Raw genomic sequence first — 23860 nt, forward strand, 5'->3', positions numbered from 1 at the left:
AAGCTTTGCACCATCAGGATACTGGGAGACCTTGCTGTTTAGAAATCAGGGTTTCCCCACAGTGCAGTCTAGACGATTCTAACCATGAAAACATGTTGCATAAACTTTTTAAAAGCTTGCCTGAGGACCTGAAGAACAGAAAGTAATTTCATAGGAAATAATGCCTTGAAGTACTGGGATTAAAGGTGTGTGCCACCATGCTTAGCCCAACTAAGTTTTCTTTCTTTCTTTCTTTCTTTCTTTTTCTTTCTTTCTTTCTTTCTTTCTTTCTTTCTTTCTTTCTTTCTTTCTTTCTTTCTTTCTTTCTTTCTTTCTTTCTTTCTCTTTCTTTCGTTCCTTCTTTCCTTCTTTCCTTCCTTCCTTCCTTCCTTCCTTCCTTCCTTCCTTCTTCTTTCCTTCCTTTCCTTTTCTTTTTTAAGATTTCTCCTTATCTTTTGTTGTTTAAAACATATTACATTTATTTATTTATTGTGCTTGTATGTATGTGTGCATGTGATGTGTGCTTTCATCCAACAGTGACTACATGGAGGGCAGGAGACAAATGTGTGCCGTTGGGTCTCTCCTGCCACCATGTAGAGATGGAAAACGTGTAGCCAGGTTTGGCAGCAGGTGCCTTTACCCACGGAGCCACTTCAGAGGCCTTCAATCAGGTTTTTCTTGAGCCTGACAGATTTGGTTCAACTAGCATGGCTTAATAAATTCCCCGACTTTGTGTTGTTATAACCTCAACACACCTGGTTTCGACCCTAGGGGCACCCCCTCCTCAGACTCAGTCCAGGTTTCGGCCGCTCAGACCCGGTTCCCACAGAGGTTAACCACTGTGTTAGCAATTTCCTGCGCACTGTTCCCCAAGTCAGTATGTACACAGCACCAACAAGCAGGGACAAACAGTCTCCACCCATACCATTCTCGAGGTTAGTCGATACAGAGCTGACTCATTCCTTTGGTGAGTCTGTAGATGTCCACTGCTGACCTCACCTGTTCTGGCATGCAAGTAGCTTCTACCTCCGTGGCAGCGAATATCACTGGCCATTGTTGAGTAGGCTTGGGTTTGCGTCTCTCTGAAAGCAGAAGAATGCCCTGCCCTTTCCTCTCTGCCAGTCTGAGGCTAACACCCACCGATGGTACAAAGTCCTCAGTTTCCTCTCTAACACCAACCCGACTCTTCTCTTACTTTGTACAAACTATTTTTCTTGAGGAAGTTAACCCCGTGCTGTCGACAATCTCCCCTAGGCGTGTCTATGTGCTCAGATTAGAACATGCCACGCTGTACACATTTCATGAGACTTCCTACCGCCTCTCCTCAGGGGTCTGGCGGTCCTCATTGAGGTGTATGCCAGGTGACCCAGGATTCCACTTTTATAAAGACTTTTGTACACCTTCTACGCTCTCTGCCATTTTCAGGAGCACCTCCCCTACATGGGATCATAAACACACAAAATACCTGCCCCCCCCATCTTTTGGCAATGAATTATTTTCATGATAGGTGGTTCCACCCCTTCTCACTCACCATTAGTGGAGGTAAGTGGATTTCTACACACATTTACATTCAGAGGTAAGTGGACATTTTTTTTTTTTAACAGGAAAATCAAAAGCGATGTCTGTCTGTCCTTCAAGGAAAGTGTTGAAATCGATGGCTGCACGATAAAACCTACTGCAGATGGAATGTGGTTTCCTCATGAGCTAGTGACACAAGATAATAACAGACCCACAGACAGTCCTGAAACACAGGATGGATAAGCCTGGCCAAGGTGGAAGCCATCAGCTCATCTCCACATGGGTCTGAGCTTTAAAACAATAAAATAAAACCTGTTCTCCAGTCCTGGTAATTGATGGAGAAAAGTGTCTCTCCCCCTCCCCCCACAATACAGATTCTGACTTCCTTGCATTTGAAGGAAGCTAGAAAGAGTGTGGATTAAGTGGATGAAAAATGTCGTCAATAATAGACTTAGGCCTTTTGGAATACTGAGTCACCATCTCTGGGGTGAGGGGAGGGAAGGAAGATATTGAAAAGCCCACTAATCTCTTCACAGCACTTTCACAAAATATATTTTTAAAACATTGTCCTACATACCCACCCTTCTTACAAACATGACAGCACCCGGGAATAGACCCTTGGTTGGTCTTTTACTGCTTTGGAGGGTGTGTCTGAGTGCCTGTGAGGAGGCTCAGCACACAAGGGACCCTGGATAGATGCTTGCTGAATAAACTGCCTGTGTAAAGCCATCCTGCCCTTCAGAGAAATAACAGCAATAAAATAATAATAGTAATAATAAAGCATGTGTGTGTGTGTGTCTGTGTGTGTGTTTTGTACACGCACATGTCTGAAGCAGGTAGTGTATTAAGCCAGTTTCTGAGCCAGGCAGTGGTGGTGCACACCCTTAATCCTAGCACTCTGGAAGCAGAGGCAGGGGGATCTACAGAGTGAGTGCCAGGACATCCAGGGCTACACACACACACACACACACACACAAAACCTGGCCTTAAAGAGAAAGTTATGAAATGTGATAGACGTATTCTTGGCAAATGCTGGACGATGTTCCCGTATTTCACAGTCACGAGTACATTGCTCTAAAACAGCGGTTCTCAACCTTCCTGATGCTGCAACCCTTTAACACGATTCCTTATACTGTGGTGACTGACCCTCGACAATGAAATTATTTTTGTTGCTACTTCATAACTGTAATTTTGCTACTGGTGTGAATCGTAATGTAAATATCTGATATGCAGAAGGTCTTAGGTGACCCCTGTGAATAGGTTTTTCAACCCCCCCCCCAAAAAAAAAGGGGGTATGACTCTCAGGTTGAGATCCACTCAGCTAAAGGAAGATAGAAGAGCCACAAAGATCCATGTCAAACACACACCCTTTTAGTTTAGGAGAACTTTACAATGATGTCTAGAAGAAACTGAGGCAGGGGGACAGAACTGGGCTCGCCCACATTCACACAGGGAGTGGAGAAAGCAAAACCCAACTCTAACCGGGAGAAAACCCAAATCTTGGATCTGTCAATCCCCATTATCTGTTATTCAAAGTCTGAAGCCCCGCATTTGATGTGGAGGGGACGTTAGAACCTCAGTCTTGTACCTTTCTTCCTACAGACCAGTCCGAAGTTTCTGTAAAGCGCAAACCTTCCTGTTGAGCCAAGTAAAGGGGGATGTGAGGACACACACTGTTTGCAAAGGTGAAGGGTTCAGAAGCTCCTAGAGCAAGCAGGCAGGGGCAGGTGCCTGCTGAAAACATGGGACTTCTCAGGGAAGAAAACCAAAGGGCTTTTCTGAGTGAAACCATGGTCTTGTCCTTTAAGACACACAACCACACCTCAGCCTTGGTTCCCTGGGCATGTCCAGACTGAGAATGCCCGCTGACGCTGTAAGCTCCCACACACATTTCCAGTATAACATCTGCTCATGCCAGTGAATTCTAATCATCAGTCCTTGCACACTGGCCTTCATCCTGGAGACAGGGTGTTTTGAGAGGCAGGGACCACCCTACTTCTTCACCTGCTATCAGCTAGTACATCACAGCACCAGCGTGAGTGACTGTAAGAGTATTTTTGGCCCTTGTTTTGTTTGCTGTTTTGTTAGTTTGTTTGACAGGTTCTTATTGTGTACCCTGGCTGAACTGTGTTGTCACTCAGGCTGGTCTCAAACTCTTGGCATTTCTCCTGTTTCAGCATCTTGTGCAGGTACTATCGCTGAGTGTTTGGGGTACCGTTATAGGTAAATCAGCCTGAAATGCCGCTGAAAGGCTCAAGTCTATTCGCAGATATGGCTCCCCTGTGCTTCATAACCAGCAACATGAAACATACCTGAACCCACACCTGAGCTGAACGTGTCGGCAATCCCTCAGCGCTGTTTCTTACTACCCTGGAAGTTCCCCAGATCCCACAGTCATGCTCTGTGATTAAGTAACATATCCTTAAATGACCCTCTCTACACTGCAGTGACACAGCAAAGAACAGGGCCTAGATCCATGCAAGCGTGGTCTTAGCTCCTTAGGCCTGAGGACAATAAGTTCTATTTTCCAGAAAATAAACAACAACTACCACGCAAAAGACCAAAACAAACAAGCATGCAAACCTCATTTGGATCACTGAAAAGCCAACTGAAATGTACAGCTGCTATTTACCCCAACTCACTGTCACTACGTTTCTGAAAATAGCTAGTCCCCGGTCAGACCCATAGATAAGGACAGCTGCATCCTGCGGCTTGGCAGCAAAAAGCTAGGAGCTGTGGATACCTCAGCAGCCAGAGCAGCAGTGTCCTCAGCAAAGGGAAGCTCATTCCTTGCCTAGGACCTGGGATTTTCCCAGCTGCTGGAGCCACACCAGCCAGCATGTAACACAAAGGCTACCGTAAGATGCAGGGAAGGGATGGAGGGAGGTTGGAGCAGAGGGGAGGAAGGACAGTACAAGCCTGGCCAGGCACTCTGATCCTGAGAGGGGTGGGTTTCCAAAGGCTGAAAATTGAAGTAAAGGACAGCAAAGTCAGCTGAGTTCCCTGGCTGTTAATTGCAGTGTAATCTCACCTGCCTTATCTCACTGGGCAGAGAGGGTAAGAGGAAGGCAAGCAGGCTCAAGCGCCCTATACCCACACTACTCAGTACAAGCAGCTGAGGTAGGGCTTTAGATCAATTAAAACTGCAGTGCTTCTATCTCTCTTTCCTCCCCCTCCCTCCTCTTGGTCTTGGTCTCTCTCCTTTCCTTCTTTCCTTCTTTCCTTCTTTCCTTCTTTCCTTCTTTCCTTCTTTCCTTCTTTCCTTCTTTCCTTCCTTCCTTCCTTCCTTCCTTCCTTCCTTCCTTCCTTCCTTCCTTCCTTCCTTCCTTCCTTCCTTCCTTCCTTCCTTCCTTCCTTCCTTCCTCATTCCACAGAATCTTGCTGTGTTAGCCCAGGTCAACCTCAAATTTGCAGTCTTTCTTCATCAACATCCTAAGGACCACAGGGATGTTCTGCTACACTTAACTTTCTGTTATATTCATTTAGTTTTATTTCATGTGTATGAATGTTTACCTTCACATATGTATATATGTATATATGTATGCCTGGTGCCCAAAGATACCAAGAGAGGGTATCGGACCATCTAAGACTTAGAGACAGTGTAAGCCTCTCTATGGTGCTGGGAACTGAGCCTGGATCCTCTACAAGAGCAGCAGTGGCTTTTAACTGCTACAACATCTCTTCAGCCCCTTAGTTTAAAAAACATAATTACTGTTGTTTTTGCTTTAAAACAGGGTCTTCCTATACAGCACTGACTGTCCTGGAACTCGATTTGCAGACCAGGCTGGCCTCAGAGCTCAAAGATCTGCCTGCTTCTGCCTCCTCAGTTCTAGGACAGCCAGTGTAACATAGCAAGACCAAGTTTAAAAAAAAAAAAAAAATCAGAATGAAATAAAAGGTGTTGGCGTCCAAACCAGATTATCAGATTTTTCCAGAACCAAACCATCAGCCTTCGATCTCACACCTTGTTATCAATCAATTTTGATAACCATTTTACAAGGTGTGAAGAGTATGGACTTGAATTTCCATGAAGATGGACAGGTTTTACCCAGGTCTTTCAAGAAACCAGTCCCTTTGCATGGGAATCCCGGGCCATATTCTAACCCCAACGAAGGGAAAGGGGTTGTAAACAAAAGAACAGAGAACAAACATGGCAGTCACTATCTGCATTCACAAAGAGCCAAAAATAAAAGTAGAAAAAAGATGAAAAAGTAGGCTAAAAAGAAAAAAAAAAAATACTGGAAGTTCAGCTAGCCATCATCATTTCTTTTCTCTTGGGAGCCAAGAAGGAGGAAAGTATTATCTTCACACCTTTGCATCCTCGAAAAGGAAGACATTCCAGCCAGCGCTCACTGGGTCAGGAAGGAATAAATATTTACAGTTTGCTGGATTTTCTGGTTCTGGGGCACTGAACCCGGGTGACTCTCCCGCCGCCTTGACAGACCATCCACTTGCAGCAGCTCTGGAGCCTGGTGAGCCTCCCTGCCCAAAACTGTGTGACCCCAGCCTTCAGGATTGAAAAGGTCCATTATGTGTGTGAGTTGGAGCTGGTTAGGAACAAGCCGGGAAGTCACTTCGTCTAAAAAGAAATAAACATGCAGGGACTGCTTTCTGGCAGTCATTCCCCAGAGCGACCCATGAGCTCCATACTTTGTCCAAAGAAACTGAGGCACAGAAGCACAGCAGTTTGCCCAGGATCCTCAAGCTGATGACTACTCCCAAGGAATTCAGCCTGACACGCATCTCCACTTTCCTATCTGACCGGAGACTTAATGGCTGCTTTCAAGAACAGCCAGTACATTCGTCCTCCAACCTCTTGGACTCAGTCAGGCCCGTGTGACTGACTTCTCAGCAAGCTGTAAGCTCCTTTGACTGTACTCCCTCTCTGTCTTACTCATCTGTATGACCCAAAGCACCTGGCATCATACTCTACTCATAAATTCTTATATAACAGAGATTGAAAGATAAAGTCTACATGAGGAGGAGAAACAAACCCAAGTATTAAAGATACCAAAAGAAAGCCAAATTTCTCCTCCCTGGCTATTTCTCAAAACTATGGCAAAATAAAATGCTTCTTCTATTAGTTATTTGCTTGGTGCCAGGTGCCCCCAAACCGAGAAGTGTTGTTCAGACAAAGAAGAATGGGCCGGGTAGTTGTGTCAGCTGCAGGAGAAGACAACAGAAAAGACAAAGGACCAAGGAGATCAGCATAAATCCTGACTGTGGAAGGACACACACACACCCCATGCTTCCACAGGGCAGTAAGTTTATAGCATGAAGATTCTTTTTATCTTATGGTCATTACTTTTTCTTTTTGAGATAGAGTATCCTAGGCTGGCCTCAAACCTCTTTCTGTAACGGAGGGTGATCTTGAACTCCTGATTTCCCCCTGCCTCCATTCCTGGAGTTCTGTGATCACAGGCACGCCCGTTTATGCCGAGCTGGGATGGAACACAGGGCTTCCTGAATCCTAGGCCATCACACTATCCATCCACTGAGCTACATCCCAGCCCCGAAAATCTTGAAAATGAAACCAAAACGCAAGAGAAAGATGAATAATTTAAGGTTTTCTGAAACATGGTAAAAAGTACATATTTGTGACATGCTTTGTAGCTTAAATATGGATCATGTAGTCTTCATGGTATTCATTGAAAATAAGGTAAATGTGTGTGTGAGAGAGAGAGAGAGAGAGAGAGAGAGAGAGAGCTCACAATGTATGGTGAATGTGCTTCTTAGAACAGGCGTGCACATGTGTGAGGAGGTCAAAGGTTGACATCTTAGTCACTCTCCACCATTATTTTTTGATACAGGGTCTCTCACTGAACCCAAGCTTCACTGACTCAGCTTAGCCAAGCTAGCCAATGAGCTTCAGGGATCCTCCTGTCTCTGCCCACTGCCCCAGCTTTGGGTGACAGATGTACCTAACCAGTCCTCACTTTTTTTTTTTTTCATGTGGTCAAGGAAAGCTTTTACTAGGGGTGAGGAAACTGACAACAAACACACAGAGGGAAAGACCCTGCGAGAAGCAGGAGAGCTGGGTGTGTGTGTGGTGGTGGTAGTGGGGGGAGACTCAGGAAATCAAAGTCCAAAATTCAAGGAGGTGTTTTTTTTTTCTTTTCTTTTTTTTTTTTTTTGGGGGGGGGGATGAAATAAGGCTCTCTATGTAGCCCTTGCTAGCCTGAAACTCAATAGGATTACCAGACTGGCCCAAACTTACAGAGATTCCCCCGGCCTCTGCCTCCCAAGCGCTGGGACTAAAAGCATGCAGCCCTATGACCAGCCCAAGCCTGACTTTTTAAGTGGGTTCTGGGATCCAAATTCTGCTTGTGTGGCTGGCATTTTACTGACTGAGCTATCTTCCCAGTGTCAATGACAATTTTTAAATAAACAGACACCCAAAATGAAGTAAAAGGCGGCAAAAGAGAGATAACACGCTTTAGAATGCAAGAGTATTATTAAGCTTTTTTTTTTTTTTTTTTTTTTTTTTTTAAGGAGCTTTGTTTGTGGGAGAGGGGCTGAAGGGATCGTTCAGTAGATTAAAGCACTTGCTGCCTGTTCAAAGGACTAGAGTTCAGTTCCCAGAGCCAACACTGGGTAGCTCACGACTGTGATTTCCTATAGTTTCAGTTCCTCAGATGAATACACTTTTAAAAAACATTTAAATAGATTTGTCAAAATCCCATTCACCTCCAGCTATCATCCCACAGCTTAGGTACTTCTGCTGGAAGTAGGAAGCACATGCCTGGAGGGAAAAAAAGAAAACAAAACACAATTCTGAAGGAGCTGGCTTCAGCTTAGACACTGGCCTCAGAAGAAGAGAGCGCCAGGAAAATGCACTCTCATATCAGATGCAGAATGAGCCAGCCTCAGGATGGACTTAATAATGGCCACCATGGTTAATACCAGACCAGCTGTTCTGAACAGTGGTAACTAAAAGCTACACTAATGCTAAGCCTTCTAATAGAAGTGTAACATAGGTGTTCTCAGCCTCAGGAGCAGGAAGAAACATTAACCATTAAAAATGAGTCATTTTTACACATTAAGAGTCCATTAACTCCTGGGGCAAAGTCCCAAGTCCCCAGCCACAAAACACAGGGAAAGCAATTCCACCAGAAAATGTGAAGAGTGAGTTTTAATTATGCCCCTGCTTTCTGACTCTCTAGCTTGACTCGACAAATCTCAGAGGGTAGTTACGCATGGCGGGCTATTCCACACTGTGCAGTTGTTAATAATCTCAGGCCCGTTACGGCTCCTAAAATTAAGAGCAGGAACTGGACCCAGAATGTTGCAATACAACGATGCACATTATTAAAACATGCAACAAAAAGTTTGGCATGCGCCGTAACACCCTGGCTACAGAGAAATCAAGCTGGGAGCTACAGCATGGTCTCTTAAAATACAGATAGAAAGAAATATAGGTGTGGTTAGAGGTTTTCTTTGCTGTTGTTGTTGTTATTTGTTTGGTTTTAGTGCACAGGAGATGTGACAGGAAAGAAGAGTACATATGGTTTTAGCATACTGGAAGAGGCACTTTGTGTTTTAACTCATTCTTATACATTACTCTTTCTTTCTTTCTTTCTTTCTTTCTTTCTTTCTTTCTTTCTTTCTTTCTTTCTTTCTTTCTTTCTTTCTTTCTTTCTTTTTTCCCCCTGAGACAGAGTTTCTCTGTGTAGCCTTGGCTGTCCTGGAACTCTCTTTATAGCCCAGGCTGGCCTCGAACTCACAGAGATCTGCCTGCCTGCCTCTGCCTCCCGAGTGTTGGGATGGAATAAAGGCATGTGCCACTATGCCCAACCACAGCCATCTCTTATCCTCTCGGGACCATCACAGAGTTGGGATAACCAAATTCTAACATGGCCTAACTTGCATTATCTTTCTCCCAGGTGTCTTCAAGGAGATCTAGCAGTTTATCCCCAAATATCTGAACCCATCTTCAATCTGCTATGGTCTGTCCAGTTCTTCCCCTTAAAGACATCTCCATGAAAGCATGATATACTTTCTCTGGACTCCCTGTATCTTAAATGCAAGGGTCTTATTTAAGTGGAGGATAAATATTCGTTTTGCTTTTCCAAACCCAAGTATTTAAAAGCCTGGCTGCAGTTGTATATGATGTTCCTTAAACATGTCTCTTAAAAATTCACAGCATAGAGCTAGAGAGTTGGCTCAGCAGTTAAAAGCACTGGCTGTTTTTTCCAGAGGACCTGGGTTCAACTCCCAACCCCCACATGGTAACTCACAAATATCTGTAACTCCTTTTCTCAGGGATCCAAAACCCTCACACAGACATACACGCAGGCAAAACACCAATGAAGATAAGATGTAAGTAAATAAATTAAAAAAAAAAAATCACAACACAAAGGCATGAGAGGTGGCTCAATGGTTAAGAGCACTGGCTGCTCTTCCCAAGGACCTGGGTTTGGCTCCTAGCACCCGCATAGAACATCACAACTATCTGTGACTCCAGTTCTAGGGGATCCTATGCCCTCCTCTGAGGGCAACAGGCACATACATGGTACACAGATATACGAACAGATAAAATATACACACTCATTAGAAAACTCCCTTAAAAAAATTGCAACATATCAGTGTATGCCTTTTAATGTTTATAACTGGCTTATTAGTAAACTTGTGTTCTGAAATTCCACATTTCAAAGAGGCCAAAAAAATATACTAAGAACTTTGATAGCCACCTTCAAAGGCAGCCAACACCTACATATTCTTATCCTAACATCATTACCAAAAATAAAACTCCCTTGATCAATGCTTATATTACCAATTAAGAGGTATTGTACTGTTCATGCAAAAATATAAGAGATAATTCTCTTGTTCAGAATTTGGTGCGGTGTGGTCATTAATTGAGCCAAAGCAGCAAATTAATCTCCATCCATCTCTTACATAAATAGTGAATTTGGACCTCAGAGCACATACCACGTGCAAAACGGCTTTTAACCTCAAGTAGGTTTTGTCAAGTCTTAATGGCAGAATATATCGTCAAACCTTCATCAAAGTCTATTTGTAACATGATCCAGTACCAAATTCTCTACTTAATTCATGTTTTTCAGGGAACTATTCGATAAAGAGCAGCTGAGGAAAATGAGTTATATGATGATAGTAATTATTATGCTAGAGTAACAGCAATAATTCAGGCACCTGATCCTCCATATTTCATACTGCTGTCAGAAAACCTGGATGTAACTTATCTCTGATCATCTAACAAGTGTCAGAGCCAGGATTCAGATCCAGGGTTGTTTGGCTCCAGAACTAGCGATCACTGACACCAATAATATACACCCCTTGAACTTCCTCGGTTTCCCAGCTGATGAAGGTGGCCGAATAACCAAGAGGTTCTGTTTGACGGGTGCACAGTGGGGTTCCAAGCATCAAACAACGTCACAAGTCCCATGGTGACTGGAGATTTTGCCCTAAAAAATAGAGGTGGGAGGGGCGTGCATGTGCGTGCACGAGAGCTAACGCCCATGCTTAACCAAACATCTAATGTCAGCTGCTTTCCCTTGCAAATATACCTGATGAAGTGTGGAGTTCAAAGACAGATTAGTGGCAAAGTACACAACCACCGAGGGAGGGCTCATATTACCTGCGTGGTATCTTCCATCAGCCCACGTATCTTCTCCACAACATCATTGCGTCGGTGCTGGCGCAGGGCGCTGATGAGCTGGGCGAGGCTGGCCTCGGGGCCACGGATGGTCCAGTGCTGCAGAGCTGCATAGGCCCGTTCGTGGTCTGCCGTGTAACCGTTGGAGAAGGCAGCCACCTCCCTCTCACTGGCGTTGCAAAGAAACTGATAGATGTCCTTCCACTGGCTTCCTACTTGGGCAGCTACAAGCTTCAAGATGTCGATACCTGTGCCAGGGATGAGAGAAAATAAAAGTTAATGTAAGCATGTTCTAGAAGAAATCTTTTCTATTTTGCTGTGTTAGATAAATGAGTCATGTTCCATACGTACTTGGCATACGCAGCCCACCATGGAGACAGCTGGATGCTGTTAGAAACTATTTTGTGGAGAAGAGATACAGATCAGTGGCAGAGCACTTTTCTAGCATGCATGAAGGTATGGATTAGACTCCCAGCAAAACACACACACACACACACACACACAGAGGACAGATAGATGATAGCTAGATAGATGACAGATAGACACGAGCCTTTTAACAATAGGTTAGCTTCCTAATGCACGCCAAAAGATGGGCTGATCTTAATGGTACAACAAATAATCTCCCAAATGCTGCTTCCGGAAGCCAAACCGATCAAGACAATTATATTTGTTACTACTAAATATGACGGCAATAAAATAAACCAGAACCCTCCCTCCCACACACAAAGTGATGACTTCATGAAATTCAGAAAAGCAGAAACCACAAATGAAGATTTAGTGGACTTTACACAGCCAGCTAAATAATTTGCAGATTCTAGGAACAGTGTCTTTTATGCCAGCTGTTGCAGTCCAATGGAGTCATTGTTTAAGGACTTCTCACTAGGAGAACTGGTTTCACAGTAAAGGGTTCAGACTGCTCTCGAAGAGGACCTGAGTTCCAGCACCCACATCCGGTAGCCCACCTTGAACTCCAGCTCCAGGGGATCTGACACCTTCGTCTGTCCTTTGAGGGCACTGCACCCATGTGCATACCACACACATACACACACACACACACACACACACACACACACACACGAGAGATAGCGAGAGAGAATTAAAAATAAAACAACTTATTTGAAAAGAATATGTAACTTAGTATGACATAGCAGCACATGTCTGCAATCCCCAAACCAGGCAGCTACAGGCAGAAGGATCCGTTTGAAGACAGCCTAAGACACGTGGTGAGACCCTGTCTCAAAAAGAAGACAAAGGAAAAAAAAAAAAGACCATCTATCTTCTCAAATGATTCTGTGCTCTATGAGCAATTTTTGGCTCTATTATTCAGTCTTCTATGTTGACACGAACAGTTACAGTGCAGACAATGGCCCAAATGACAGTATCATACGAATAGCAGTTATTAACTTCCAGGTTTTATGTTAAGGTATTTAGCTCATGGAGCATCTCCATAAGACATTAACATTCCAACTACACACTTAGAAGAAGAGAAAAAAAAATCATCAGAAAAGTTAGGCTACTGCCACTCCAGTATTGCAAAGGCAGGTGGTTGGGACTTGAGCCCACTTACGAGGTTGGACATAAGAACTCTCATAAATGCAAGCACGACTAAATATGTAAGTACATACTGCCTTCAGAGACTCAATGTTTTCGAGTAAATAATCAAGGCTGGTTATTGTATATATTTTCTCTACCCAGAGACATAATGTTCACTAGTCCCTCTCATCCAAAGGATAGAATCCAGGACTCTCTATAGATGCTTAAAAACACACACAGTGGCCACCCTTGTGACCTGATGCCTTTCCCATCTGGCACTTATCACAGACTGTGGTCCATTCCTTCCGGTTTGAGGTACAAGACAAAACTAGCATGTATTCCCTTTCTCTTCACAATTGAATAGAGTGTTCATTTTTACTGTGTCAACAGACCACACACCCAACCATTTCAGTCCAAGACAATCATTCCTTAAGAACATCTAACTTAGCAGGACACGCCCAATCATGCCTACAACTCTAGTGCTCAGGAGGCAGAGGCCAGGGTATGGTGCACCCTCAGTTCTTTGGGTTTGAGAAGTCTATCTCTTCTCTTAAAAGAAGTAACTTCATGACTTCCTTTTGACTTATTTGAATGGCTGGCCTTGTTTCTTCGGCACTCCAAGACCACTGCTAAGTGATCTTAACCTGTCAACCAAGACAGCTAGCCACCCCGTGATTAGCAAGCAGGTAGCATGCAGTGTGAACACGCTGGGCAGACGGATGTAACTTCTGGGCAAAGTGAACTAGGTGCTAGGACATGCTATCATGTGTCTCTGAACAGAATGCCAACTGTGGGTTGGTGGAGGGCTATTCTGTGGTCATTACACTATCAGCCGCTTGTCAACTCTGAGAACGTGTGTGTTAGCCTCTAAATCTGATGGATCTAGTGTGAAATAGATCCACAAACTCAGATAAGCACCGGGCAGAAGCTACTGTCATGCAAAGGTGTCTGGTGTCTCCTGCTTCTTCTCTTTGTAATTACAAGTTGGTTTTGCTTGGATTTACATATCGTGTTTTATGTCAATAGGAGTGTGAGTAATGCCCTACACAAGAACTGTTCTTGGTAGTGACGTCTTCAAAATAGCTCTCTTTGTCACTTACTTCTTTTTAAATGAGGTCAAGTTTCCAAGTGAAATATATATATATACAGAGAGAGAGAGAGAGAGAGAGAGAGAGAGAGAGAGAGAGATTGCTGCAAATTGAGACACTTGTCCTTCTCATGGTGAGCCCCAGGCAGCTGCTTTTCCATTTTCCCAGCAATATTTTGCCAGATGTGCAGCTTTTGATCTCAAGCAAACAAGTCTTCTCCAAAAAAGAAAAAAAAAGGGGGGGGGGGGCAACCCCAAGGCCTATTTAAAACCTCTGCAGGTAACTTGAAGAAACAAGCCAGCTCTCTGTGGTTAATGTGGTAGGCGCTTCCAAACACCAAAAGGCTTGTTAGTCCCTGCATCTTAATTTAGGCCAATTTGACTAAGGCCCACAGTGTCTTACATGAAAACACCAGTGCTTTTGCTTACAAGTAGGACCACTGTTTCCACCCTCACGATGCCCATGACAGTGTGGCTTTGGGCAAACCACTAACTGTCATGTCCTTTTCCTCAACTTACAATGGAGAGACTCACTGTCACCCCTGGCAAGGAGAAGGCCAACATTTTCTGTGGAGTTAATTTATTCTAAAAATTAGCGACATGATTTTCAATGCTTCATATATGCTGAGCATGGGAACTTGAGCCTCAAGGCATGTCACATGCAAATACATACCCTTTGCAGAGTAATTACAGAGTCTAAAAGCCTTAAGAATGGCCCCTCATCCAACACTCAGCATTTTCTTTTTGAGTCACAAAAATAAAGAGAAAGGAAATAGGGGGAAAAAATGAAAAGAAAAACACAAAAGAATGGGTCCAGTGAGATCTCCCTTCAACTCAAATGAACTTCAAACTAAATTAAAACCTCTAAGTTGAGTTTTGTCTTGACTCCCTCTCCCCAGTGAGACATTCTCATTGTGAGATGTGTAGAGCCCACTCTACAAATTCACCTGGGCCAGCAATGTTCTTGAACACTGCCACCCCCCACTCTGGAGTTGATAATTCAGAGACAGAGTAGACAACGGCTCTGTCAGGAGACAGTAGCCTTTCAGCACATTGTCACGAAACCACAGGGAGAAAAACAGCGATAATGCCTGGTCTCCCCACTCCTTCACCACTGGGGGTAAAAGGAAGACTCATGGAATACTTCAGAGACATCTAAGGAGCAGCCACTTGGTCAGGTTGCTTCTTGAGACCCTCACTTTCTGAAATCTGGAGGCAGAGATGTTTATTAACAAGAAAGCGAATCAGACTCTGAACATTAAAAAAAAAAAAAAGTGTTGGGGACCAGGGCTTGGTGGCCCTCCAGTAATCCCAGCTCTTAGAATGCGAAGAGAGAGGATTGCTGGAGCAAGATGGCAGCCAGATTAGCTGAATCGGAGAGTTCTGGGTTCAACTGACAGACCTTGCCTCGGTGGGTAAATGGGAAGAGGGACAGAGGAAGACCCTCACATCAGCCGTGGCCTGCAGACATATGAATGCTCACATGCATGTGTAAGGACATCACATGCACACAAACATGCAGAGAGAAAGGATCAAAGGGAAGCAACACAGCCACAGGGAAAAGCATTAGGCTGATCAACTAAATTGGAAAGGAAGTGAAATTGCTCAGAAAAGAGTTCAAAGACAGTTATCCGGGTTCCTCTTTCTTCATTGTTTTATATTTATCTCATTATTCCTTACAAAATTATCTATTTGCAGTATATAAACAACAAACATATACAGTCATCTTTTATATAAATTAAAGTTCTGTATCTGTGAGTTTAAACAACTGCAGGTCAAGAACGAATAAATAAATGTGGCCTCATTCAGTTATTTTAGTTTCTTTGTTTTCTTGAGAAAGGGACTCATGCGGCCCAAGCCTATGAGCCTGGAGCTGGGGAGCTGGGGAGCTGGGGAGCTGGGGAGCTGGCTCAGCCATTCTAAGACCTCACTATTCTTACCAAGGACAGAAGTTTTTATTCTCAGCACGGTGTCAGCCAGCTCACACTCACACACACCTAGAGCTACAGCTCCGGGGACTCCACTCTTCTGGCCTCCTCAATCAACTGCACTCACATGTACGTTCCCACACCTAAACACACACACATACACAATTTCAAAAATAAGATAATAAAAAAGACTGACGGTCGCCTTAAATTCGTGATTGTTGCCCTGTGTCTATCTCCAAAAATTACAGGTGTGCACCTCCACACCCATTTCCAACATGTTTGTTTGAAATTTGCATCTGCACTGGACATGTACACGCATTTTTGATGATGACTACTCTGAATAATACAGTAGGAAAACTATTTGCAAAGTATTCTCATTGTGTGATGTATTATAAGTAATCCAGAGAGGATTTACGTTATCCGGGAGGGTGTGTGGAGATTATATGCAAGTACTATGTCATTTTATATAAGGAACTTCTGTAGCTTCAGACTTTGGCACACATAAACAGGTCCTCAGGACAGTCTCCCATGGATACCACGAGAACACAGTACATATGACAAAAACAGCCCCAAGACCAGTCTCACAAACAAGCCAAAAGACTTGATATATGTGTTACATATGTATATGGATGCTGAAAGATCACCATACAGCTGACATAAATGTGTTTGTGGACAGTGAGAGACCACTGAAACATAAAATACATATGTGACTATGAACACCTGTGCTGGCTAGTTTTATGTCACCGTGACACAATCTAGAGTCATTTGGAAAGAGGGAACTTGAATTGAGAAAGTGCCTCCAACAGACTGGCCTATGGGCAAATCCATGGGGTATTTTCTTGATGTCTTGGTGGCTGATGTAGGAAAGGCCCAACTCATTGTGGGCAGTAGTATACCCTTGGGCAAATGGCCCTGGTGCTCTAAGGAAGCAGGCTGAGCAAGCCCGTAAGTAGCATTCCTCTGTGGCTCTGCTTCAATTCCTGCCTCCAGGTTTCTTCCCTGCCTGAGTTCCTTCCCTTATTTCTCTCACTGATGGAGCATGACCTGAGAGCCATAAACTGAACAAACCCCTTCCTTGCCAAGGTGTTTTGTTCGGTGTTTTATCACAGCACTAGAAAACCTAACTCAGACAAAACAGGAAGACCACTGTACTTATGACACACAGATGCATGTAAGCTTTAGAAACGTGTATTGAAAGCAATTTCATAATATTAGTGAATAATCTCATGTAGACAGGTTGGGACAACTAAAAGGCCACTCAGCCAATTAAGAGTGCTTCTGCTGTCACTAATTGGGAGTGTGACACAGTAGAGGAATGTGATCCATCCCTGGAACTGTTCATCATTGAGCATGGCCATCTGGTGTTGATCGGAGCTCTTTCCAGGTTGGCCATGGTATGGATGCTTCCTTCTGGACTATGACTATGTACCAGGCTGGTGTTAGAACAGTTTGCTCTGAGGCTATACAGTTTGTTTCTTTTCTTCAAAATAAAAAGAGGATTTCTACAAACTCTATACCAGCAGAAGTTTGAGGCTTTGAGAACTCAGTCTCTGTCATGTGACTCCTCAACACTACTGCAACAAGATAGCAACCACTCTTGGTACAAATGAGTACACTGGGGTTCTAACACAATTTGATTCACAGAAACAGGTCGTGAGGTGAATATGGCCATGGGTCGATAACTAGACACATACATACAGCATACACATATTAACAGGTATTTTCGTGACGAATATAAACAAGACAACGAAGAATTTCAAGTTGTTTTCAATGATGACATTTTATCACAGCAGGAGAGCAAACTAGAACCCCGCATGACCAGCTTAAGAAGTCCCACTCTTTAGAACGGTGGTTCTCAACCTGTAGGTTGTGACCCCTTTGGAAGTTGAATGACCCTTTCACAGAGGTCAATATCAGATATCCTACATATCAGATATTTACACTATGATTCATAACACAGTAGCAAAATTACAGTTATGAAGTAACAATAGAAATAATTTTATGGGTGGGGGTCACTACAACATGAGGGGCTGTGTTAAAGGATCACAACATCAGAAAGGCTAATGAGCACCACTGCTCTAGAGGCTTACTGTTGTCTTGTCAGCTTCAATGTGGGGAAAAACAAAGGTTCCTTTTGTCTTTATAAACACCTGAACTCTGACCTTTCCCATTGGAAGAAGGGGTAAAGCTCTTTTGCCCTTGGAGATAAACATCTGAAAGAATTGCCTCCAGGAAGAACCTAGGTGGAAACCTTCCTTGGAAGAAGGGTCAGAAAGACAGGAGTCGTGAGTCAGAAGAAACAAAAGCTGGCTGTGACAGACAGGCACAGCTCGCTAGGTGTACTGGTTAGCCTTTGTCGGCTTGATACAAACTAGAGCCACCTCAGATCTCCAAGGCAAAGAGAGGGTCCACGTATGAAAATAATTACGAAGGTGAAGCCTGGGAATCTCCAGTATGGAGAGGTCAGAGAGGGGAAGGAGAATCAACCAAGGAGACCAGGAAAAAACAGCTGGAAATACAGGAGAACGGGGAGTCTGTAGAGAAAGTGTCTCAAGGAAAAGGCACACAAGTGCCAAAAGCTGCTGCAGGTCAAGTGGAAAAAGACGTAGAACAGTTCCTGAATCCTGTGGTTAGACTGCATAACGTGTGGCTAAAACATTCGCCCTGTTTTATCACTCTGGCTACCCAAATGCATATGAAAACCAACATCTTTCCAAGGCTTGCTTGTATCATTCATGGGATTGCTTTCCCTCTTACTGGTATGGCTCACACTCCATAGTCTCAGATTAGATCAAATACAACTAGTCAATATATCATGAGATACTTGCTTTTAACTTACAAGCTTGAACCTACCCATCTGCCCAAGTCTGATGTAATCCACAAACCAGATACACTGAATTCTATATACATTGGCTTGCAGAGTTACCAAACCAATGGTTTATGAAGAACCTTCAGCACAATTTCAGAAAGCCTTTTTCTCCTTTGTAAAATGTGTTTATGTCATACCTGACCAGGATGATTTAAAGGCTCACATTAGGGATTTTTCCCCCTTCTTCCTGTATTTGTTTTTGGGTCCTTTGTAGGGAAAATGATAGTTTGTTTTCCACTATGTCAAACAGCTTACATTGAAGGACTGTGAGTAAACTCTTACAAAAATATATTGTAATAGGAAATTCCTTTCCCCTAAAGCCTAGAGGCAGAACTCATGACTGGCAGGCTAGTTCAGAGAACACAGCTGCCTCAGATTCACCGCTCCTGGAGTGGAGGGGGTGTCCTCTGGCCACTTGGCCACTCTGTACACTTGCTAATGAACGCTCAAGACTGTGGCTGTAAGTTCCGAGTACTTCAAAGTCTTTTGATGGATCCTCGGAGATGGCCCAGTTGGTAAAGTGTTTGTACTGCAAACAATGAGGATGTGATTTTGATCCCCAGAATACACGTAGTGGTGGGAGGATCCAGGTGTGCTGCCAAAACAGTGCTCTTATGATACCAGCCCTGGGGGAACAGAAGGATGAAGATCCCTGGGGCTCACTGGCCAGATAGCCTACTAGCCCCCTCCAGGCCAACGGGGAGAAACCCTGTCTCAGAAACAAGGTGGGAACCAAGCATGGTATGCCTTTCATCTCAGCACTGAGGCAGAGGCAGTCAGATCTCTGAGTTCAAGGAACCCTGTCTCAAAAAACGAGGGTGGGGGGTGGGGCAGGGGTGGCAAGGTGGATGATGCCTGAGGAATGAAATCTGAGGTGGTCCTCTGGTCTCCACGTGCACACAGACACACTGTACAGGACTCCCCATGTATTTGTACATGAGTACACGCACATACACACAGTATGTGTGATAAAATCTAATATCCTAGCAGGTTAAAAGCACAGAAGAAGCTGAGGTTACTGAGGTTATAGCTCAGAGGCAGAGTGCTTGACTAACATGTGCAAGTCCAGGACAGCAGTAAATAAAAAGAGAAGATAGGAGGTGGGGGATGGACACGGTGGGGGACAGACGGGGTGGGGCACAGACCCGACAGTGTTAAAACAGGACTGTGCCGTCTGCTGGGAAATGGCATTCCTGAGACCAAGTGTGGCTCAGGTGGCGAGGGAGGGGTCTGTGGTAGAGACCAGCCCAACCATTCCCACCCTGCATAATGACTGCAGGGATAGCAGCCCGGGGCTGGAGTGGCTGGACACAGCATCCTCTTAAATGGAATAATCCGCTCCCTTTCATCCAGGCCTCCTGGTGTTTACACTTCAAGTCTACTTCCCAGAGGAAATCTGGGCTGACTGGCAGGATGACCGGCTGGGATTCTGGGTCAAGGAGTCTCCTACAAGGGAGGGCGAGGAATGCTCATGGCTGCTGGCTGACCGTGGCAGCGTCAAGCCACACAGGCACGTGAGCTGACTGGCGGGATGCTGTCATCTCCAACACCACAGAAAGGTCTCATTTTCCCAAACAGTCCTGGAAACCCATCAACCACTAGCTGTCTCTCTCTCTCTTTTCTTTCTTTCTTTCTTTCTTTCTTTCTTTCTTTCTTTCTTTCTTTCTTTCCTTCTTTCTGTAAGTTTTCCACTCCAGTCAGTTCACGGAAAGTCAGGAAATTGGAGCAAATTCTAAGAAGAAAAGCTCGTTGTTAATGATAAACTACCGGTGTTTTTTGCTACCGTTTTTTTTTTTTTTTTTTTTTTGCTAAGGAAAATAAAGTCGCCTTGAGCGAGCATGTTTCAAAATATCGACTATAGGGAGTTGTGGGGCACAGCTCAGTGACGGAATACTTCCCTAGCTAGCATGGGCAAGACCCTTTAATCCCCAGCACCAAGAATAATATGGCTAATAATAATCACTACCAAAACTTAGAAACGCTAAATGTCAGATAATAGGTGGAACTATCCAGAATGACACCGAGGCTTCAGTTTAAAATCTAACGTTGCCACTTTCTAGGTACACGGCTTTGATGGAGGGTTAGCTCAGTGGTAGAGCACTGTGCTTTGGGTTAGGAAAAGTAGGTAATGACAGCTGGGAGTGTATGCTTGTGTATCCCTACACTCAGGAGAATCTTGACCTCAGGACTAGCCTTGGCCTCTATCATGAGTTTATGGCAATCCTGGGACTATATAGAGAAAACAAAGCAAGCAATGGAAGTTTAATGGTAGCACAGTCCCTATGTGGTAGTAACTCTTTACCGTGAGCTTGTCAGGATTTGGAAGCACCTGGAGGTGTCTGTGTGGTGTTTCCAGAGAGGGTTACCTGGGGAGACCAGACCCGCCTTACAGATGAATGCATTATCCCACAGGCTGTGGTCCCAGGAAAGCACCAATCTCTGTTTCCTGGCTGTATACCGAGGTGTGACCGGCCAGCTCATACTCCTGTCACCAGCTGCTCTGCGCCATGGTGGACTGTATCCCTCACACTATGAGCCAAATCAAACATCTTTTCTCATGTTGTTTCTGACAGATATTTAGTTACAGCAACAAGCTTTAAAGAGCTCATTTTTTAGGGACCTGGAAGTGAGCTGTGTGGGTAAAGGTGTCATTCATCAACTGATAATCTGATTTGACCCCTGAGATCCAGATGGTGGAAGGAGAAAACTGACCTTTGCTAGTTATCCTGTGACCTTCATATGTGCATGAAACATACCCATACCAACACACACACACACACACACCACAGACTAAAAAAAAAAATGAAAAGAAAAATCTATTTTAGTGGATAAAGCTTTTAAGTCTGAATCCTGCAATCACCTTTGGATCACTATTGGCAAACATCCCATAACCTCACTTTGAACAAAGCTGGAGTGGAGAAGCACTAATTTAGTGCCCAGTTCCTAACACATGATAGTCTCTTTACTTCCGAGCACCATACATTGTAGGTTTATTAACTTGGATGATGAAATGTTTCCTTAAAGTGCTCCTGAGTCCTGGGTTTATAATTTTCCCGACATACCTAGGGTATACCTGTCACCTAACTACTGCAACCTCTGAGAAATAGTGACATGTAAAACATAAACATGGTTCCATGCCCAGAAGGCCACTGCCTTGTAAACCAATTCCACAATTGGAGGAATAGCAGGAGGAAGAAACCATCCAGAAGGTGTGCTTCCTTCACAGTCCTCGCCATGGGGCAGTCTTGAAGAAAGAACCACACCTCGAGACCAAAGAAAACCTTTAGGCCAGCAAATGAGGCTAAGAAAAGAAACATTTGTCTTTGCACACCAGGTAAGGCAGGATGATGTTATGTTTCATTTGCTTGGACAGTGGGTTTGACAAAGGAATACAACAGAAGAAATGACAACTTTTATCTTCAAAATTTCAAGACTGAGACCATGGCATGGTTCAGCAGCAATGTCTAAACCTTTAACATATGAACCCTAAGTAAATGAAGTTCCTTTTCCTAGGCAACTGCTGCTACCCTAAGCCAATTTTACATACCACAGGGGCGCAAGCATTATGCAAATAAGAGGACCCGCCACCAGGCCAGCCAGTTTATACTTTAACTTTAGTCTCTGAGTTTCGACTATATATGGAAGGAATTTGGGTCTAAGTTGCGGCTCTTTGTTTTCTGAGACAGGATCTCCTCTGTAGCCAGGGTCGACACAGAACTTACTATACAGCCAAAGATGGCTCCAAACTAACAGTGATTCCCCTGCCTCAGCTTCTAGAAGCTAGGATTATAGGCACAAGCCAACATACCCCCAGCTCCTGTTTCAGCTTTGTATTATCAACAAGGAGGGACTTTAAGAAAGGAAGAGGCAGCCACAGTCATTTGGACCTTCATGATACGGTTAAATGAACGAAATCTCACAGCGTTCTTCCTTTCGCTTCCCCACAGAAGCCAAGCTACAGTTGCCCCCTCCACTCCTCTGACAAGAACAGGTATCCATGCCTGCCTGTGCCTAGGGTGGTCCCTTCTCCCACATCCCTAGGTTGTGCCATCACCCTAGCAAGAGCTGCACTCTCACTCTCAGTACCGGCAACCAGAACAAAGGTCTTGTCTCCAGCCTGTAAAAGGATTAGAATCAGACAAACACCCTTTCTTTTCCAGCTCCTTTTATAATGGACAATCGGATCTTATGGCATTTTATGGCCAAAGTTCCCCGGGTAAATATTTTTCTTTCCCGTAGTCATGTCTCTTGCTACACATGACTCATTAAATTTGGCCCATAAGAATTTTTAATTGGGTTAAAAACATTGGGTCTTTGTCCTGACCTCTGCTCTCCATGAATGCCCCAGTACAGCTCATAGCATTGTCCTTGTCAGGAACAGGGAGCCAAGCTAGTAGATCTAGTAACATTATGAATGATCTCATTCAGCCCACAAGAGGAAGCACATGAGAAGAGCAACCATGTCCACAACACAGATGAGAAACCAAGGGAGGTCCAGGAGCATACCACAGATGTTGAATCCTTAGTAAGGCTGACTCATGGTCTTTTCTGTCACTGCACCATGCTGCTTCCTGGGGACCAAGGATTCCCTATTCCATCTTTACAAGTTTTGAATGTGTCTCTGTGTGTCTCTGTGTGTCATCTTTACATGGGTTCTAGGAATCAAACTCAGGTCTTCAGTCTTAAAAGGCAAGCACTGTACTGTCCTAGCCATCCCTTCAGCACCTTGGATGTGTCTTTTAAGATAAAAACTGTGAATGTGACTCCTCACAACTGCCCATTCCCCACCACAGGGCCACAGAAAGGCAGACAGGTAGGAAAAACTGGTGTAACAGTATAGTTGTGATGGTCTAATTTCCAATTGTCTGTCCACATTCCCCAACTCTCCTTCTCCATAAAGGGGAGGAGTGAGAAGCAATGTTTCTCATTACCAGCTGGAGTCCCAGGGCAGGTGCCTGAGTACCAACCCAGGCCTGCTACCAAGAGGGTATGAACTCAGGGTACTGGATCGTCCTATGCCTCTCTCTTCTTGATAGGCAAAATGGTACAATCTTCACAAAGTTTTTCTGAGAATTAATTGAAAACCTGCGGATAAATTTCACAGTGCAGAGTAAGCATCTTGATACAAATGAACTATGATTTTTCTTCCTCTTCCCAAACCAGCATCAACAACAGTGTTTTTCTGAACTGGGCTGAGGAATGGTTCAGTGGGTGAAGAGTTTGTTGTACATGCATGATGAAAGTGTGAGTTTGAGTCCTTAGAAGCCTGATGCAGCAGTGAGCACCTGTGACCCTGGGCTCTATGGAGACAGGGGAGGCAGAGAAAGGAGTTA

The 23860-nt window shown here is 44.2% G+C and overlaps 1 protein-coding gene across 1 annotated transcript in view; it reads right to left on the reverse strand.

Moving 5' to 3' along the window:
* Positions 1–23860, reverse strand: part of Tnfrsf21 (TNF receptor superfamily member 21) — a 73148-nt gene that overhangs the window by 13661 nt on the left and 35627 nt on the right. The window contains exon 4 of the mRNA XM_021650414.2: positions 11093–11358. Within this exon, the coding sequence (XP_021506089.1) occupies positions 11093–11358 (266 nt within the window). The remainder of the gene's footprint in view (positions 1–11092; positions 11359–23860) is intronic.

Source organism: Meriones unguiculatus, chromosome 16, assembly GCF_030254825.1.
Source record: "Meriones unguiculatus strain TT.TT164.6M chromosome 16, Bangor_MerUng_6.1, whole genome shotgun sequence".
Classification (NCBI taxonomy): Eukaryota; Metazoa; Chordata; class Mammalia; order Rodentia; family Muridae; genus Meriones; species Meriones unguiculatus.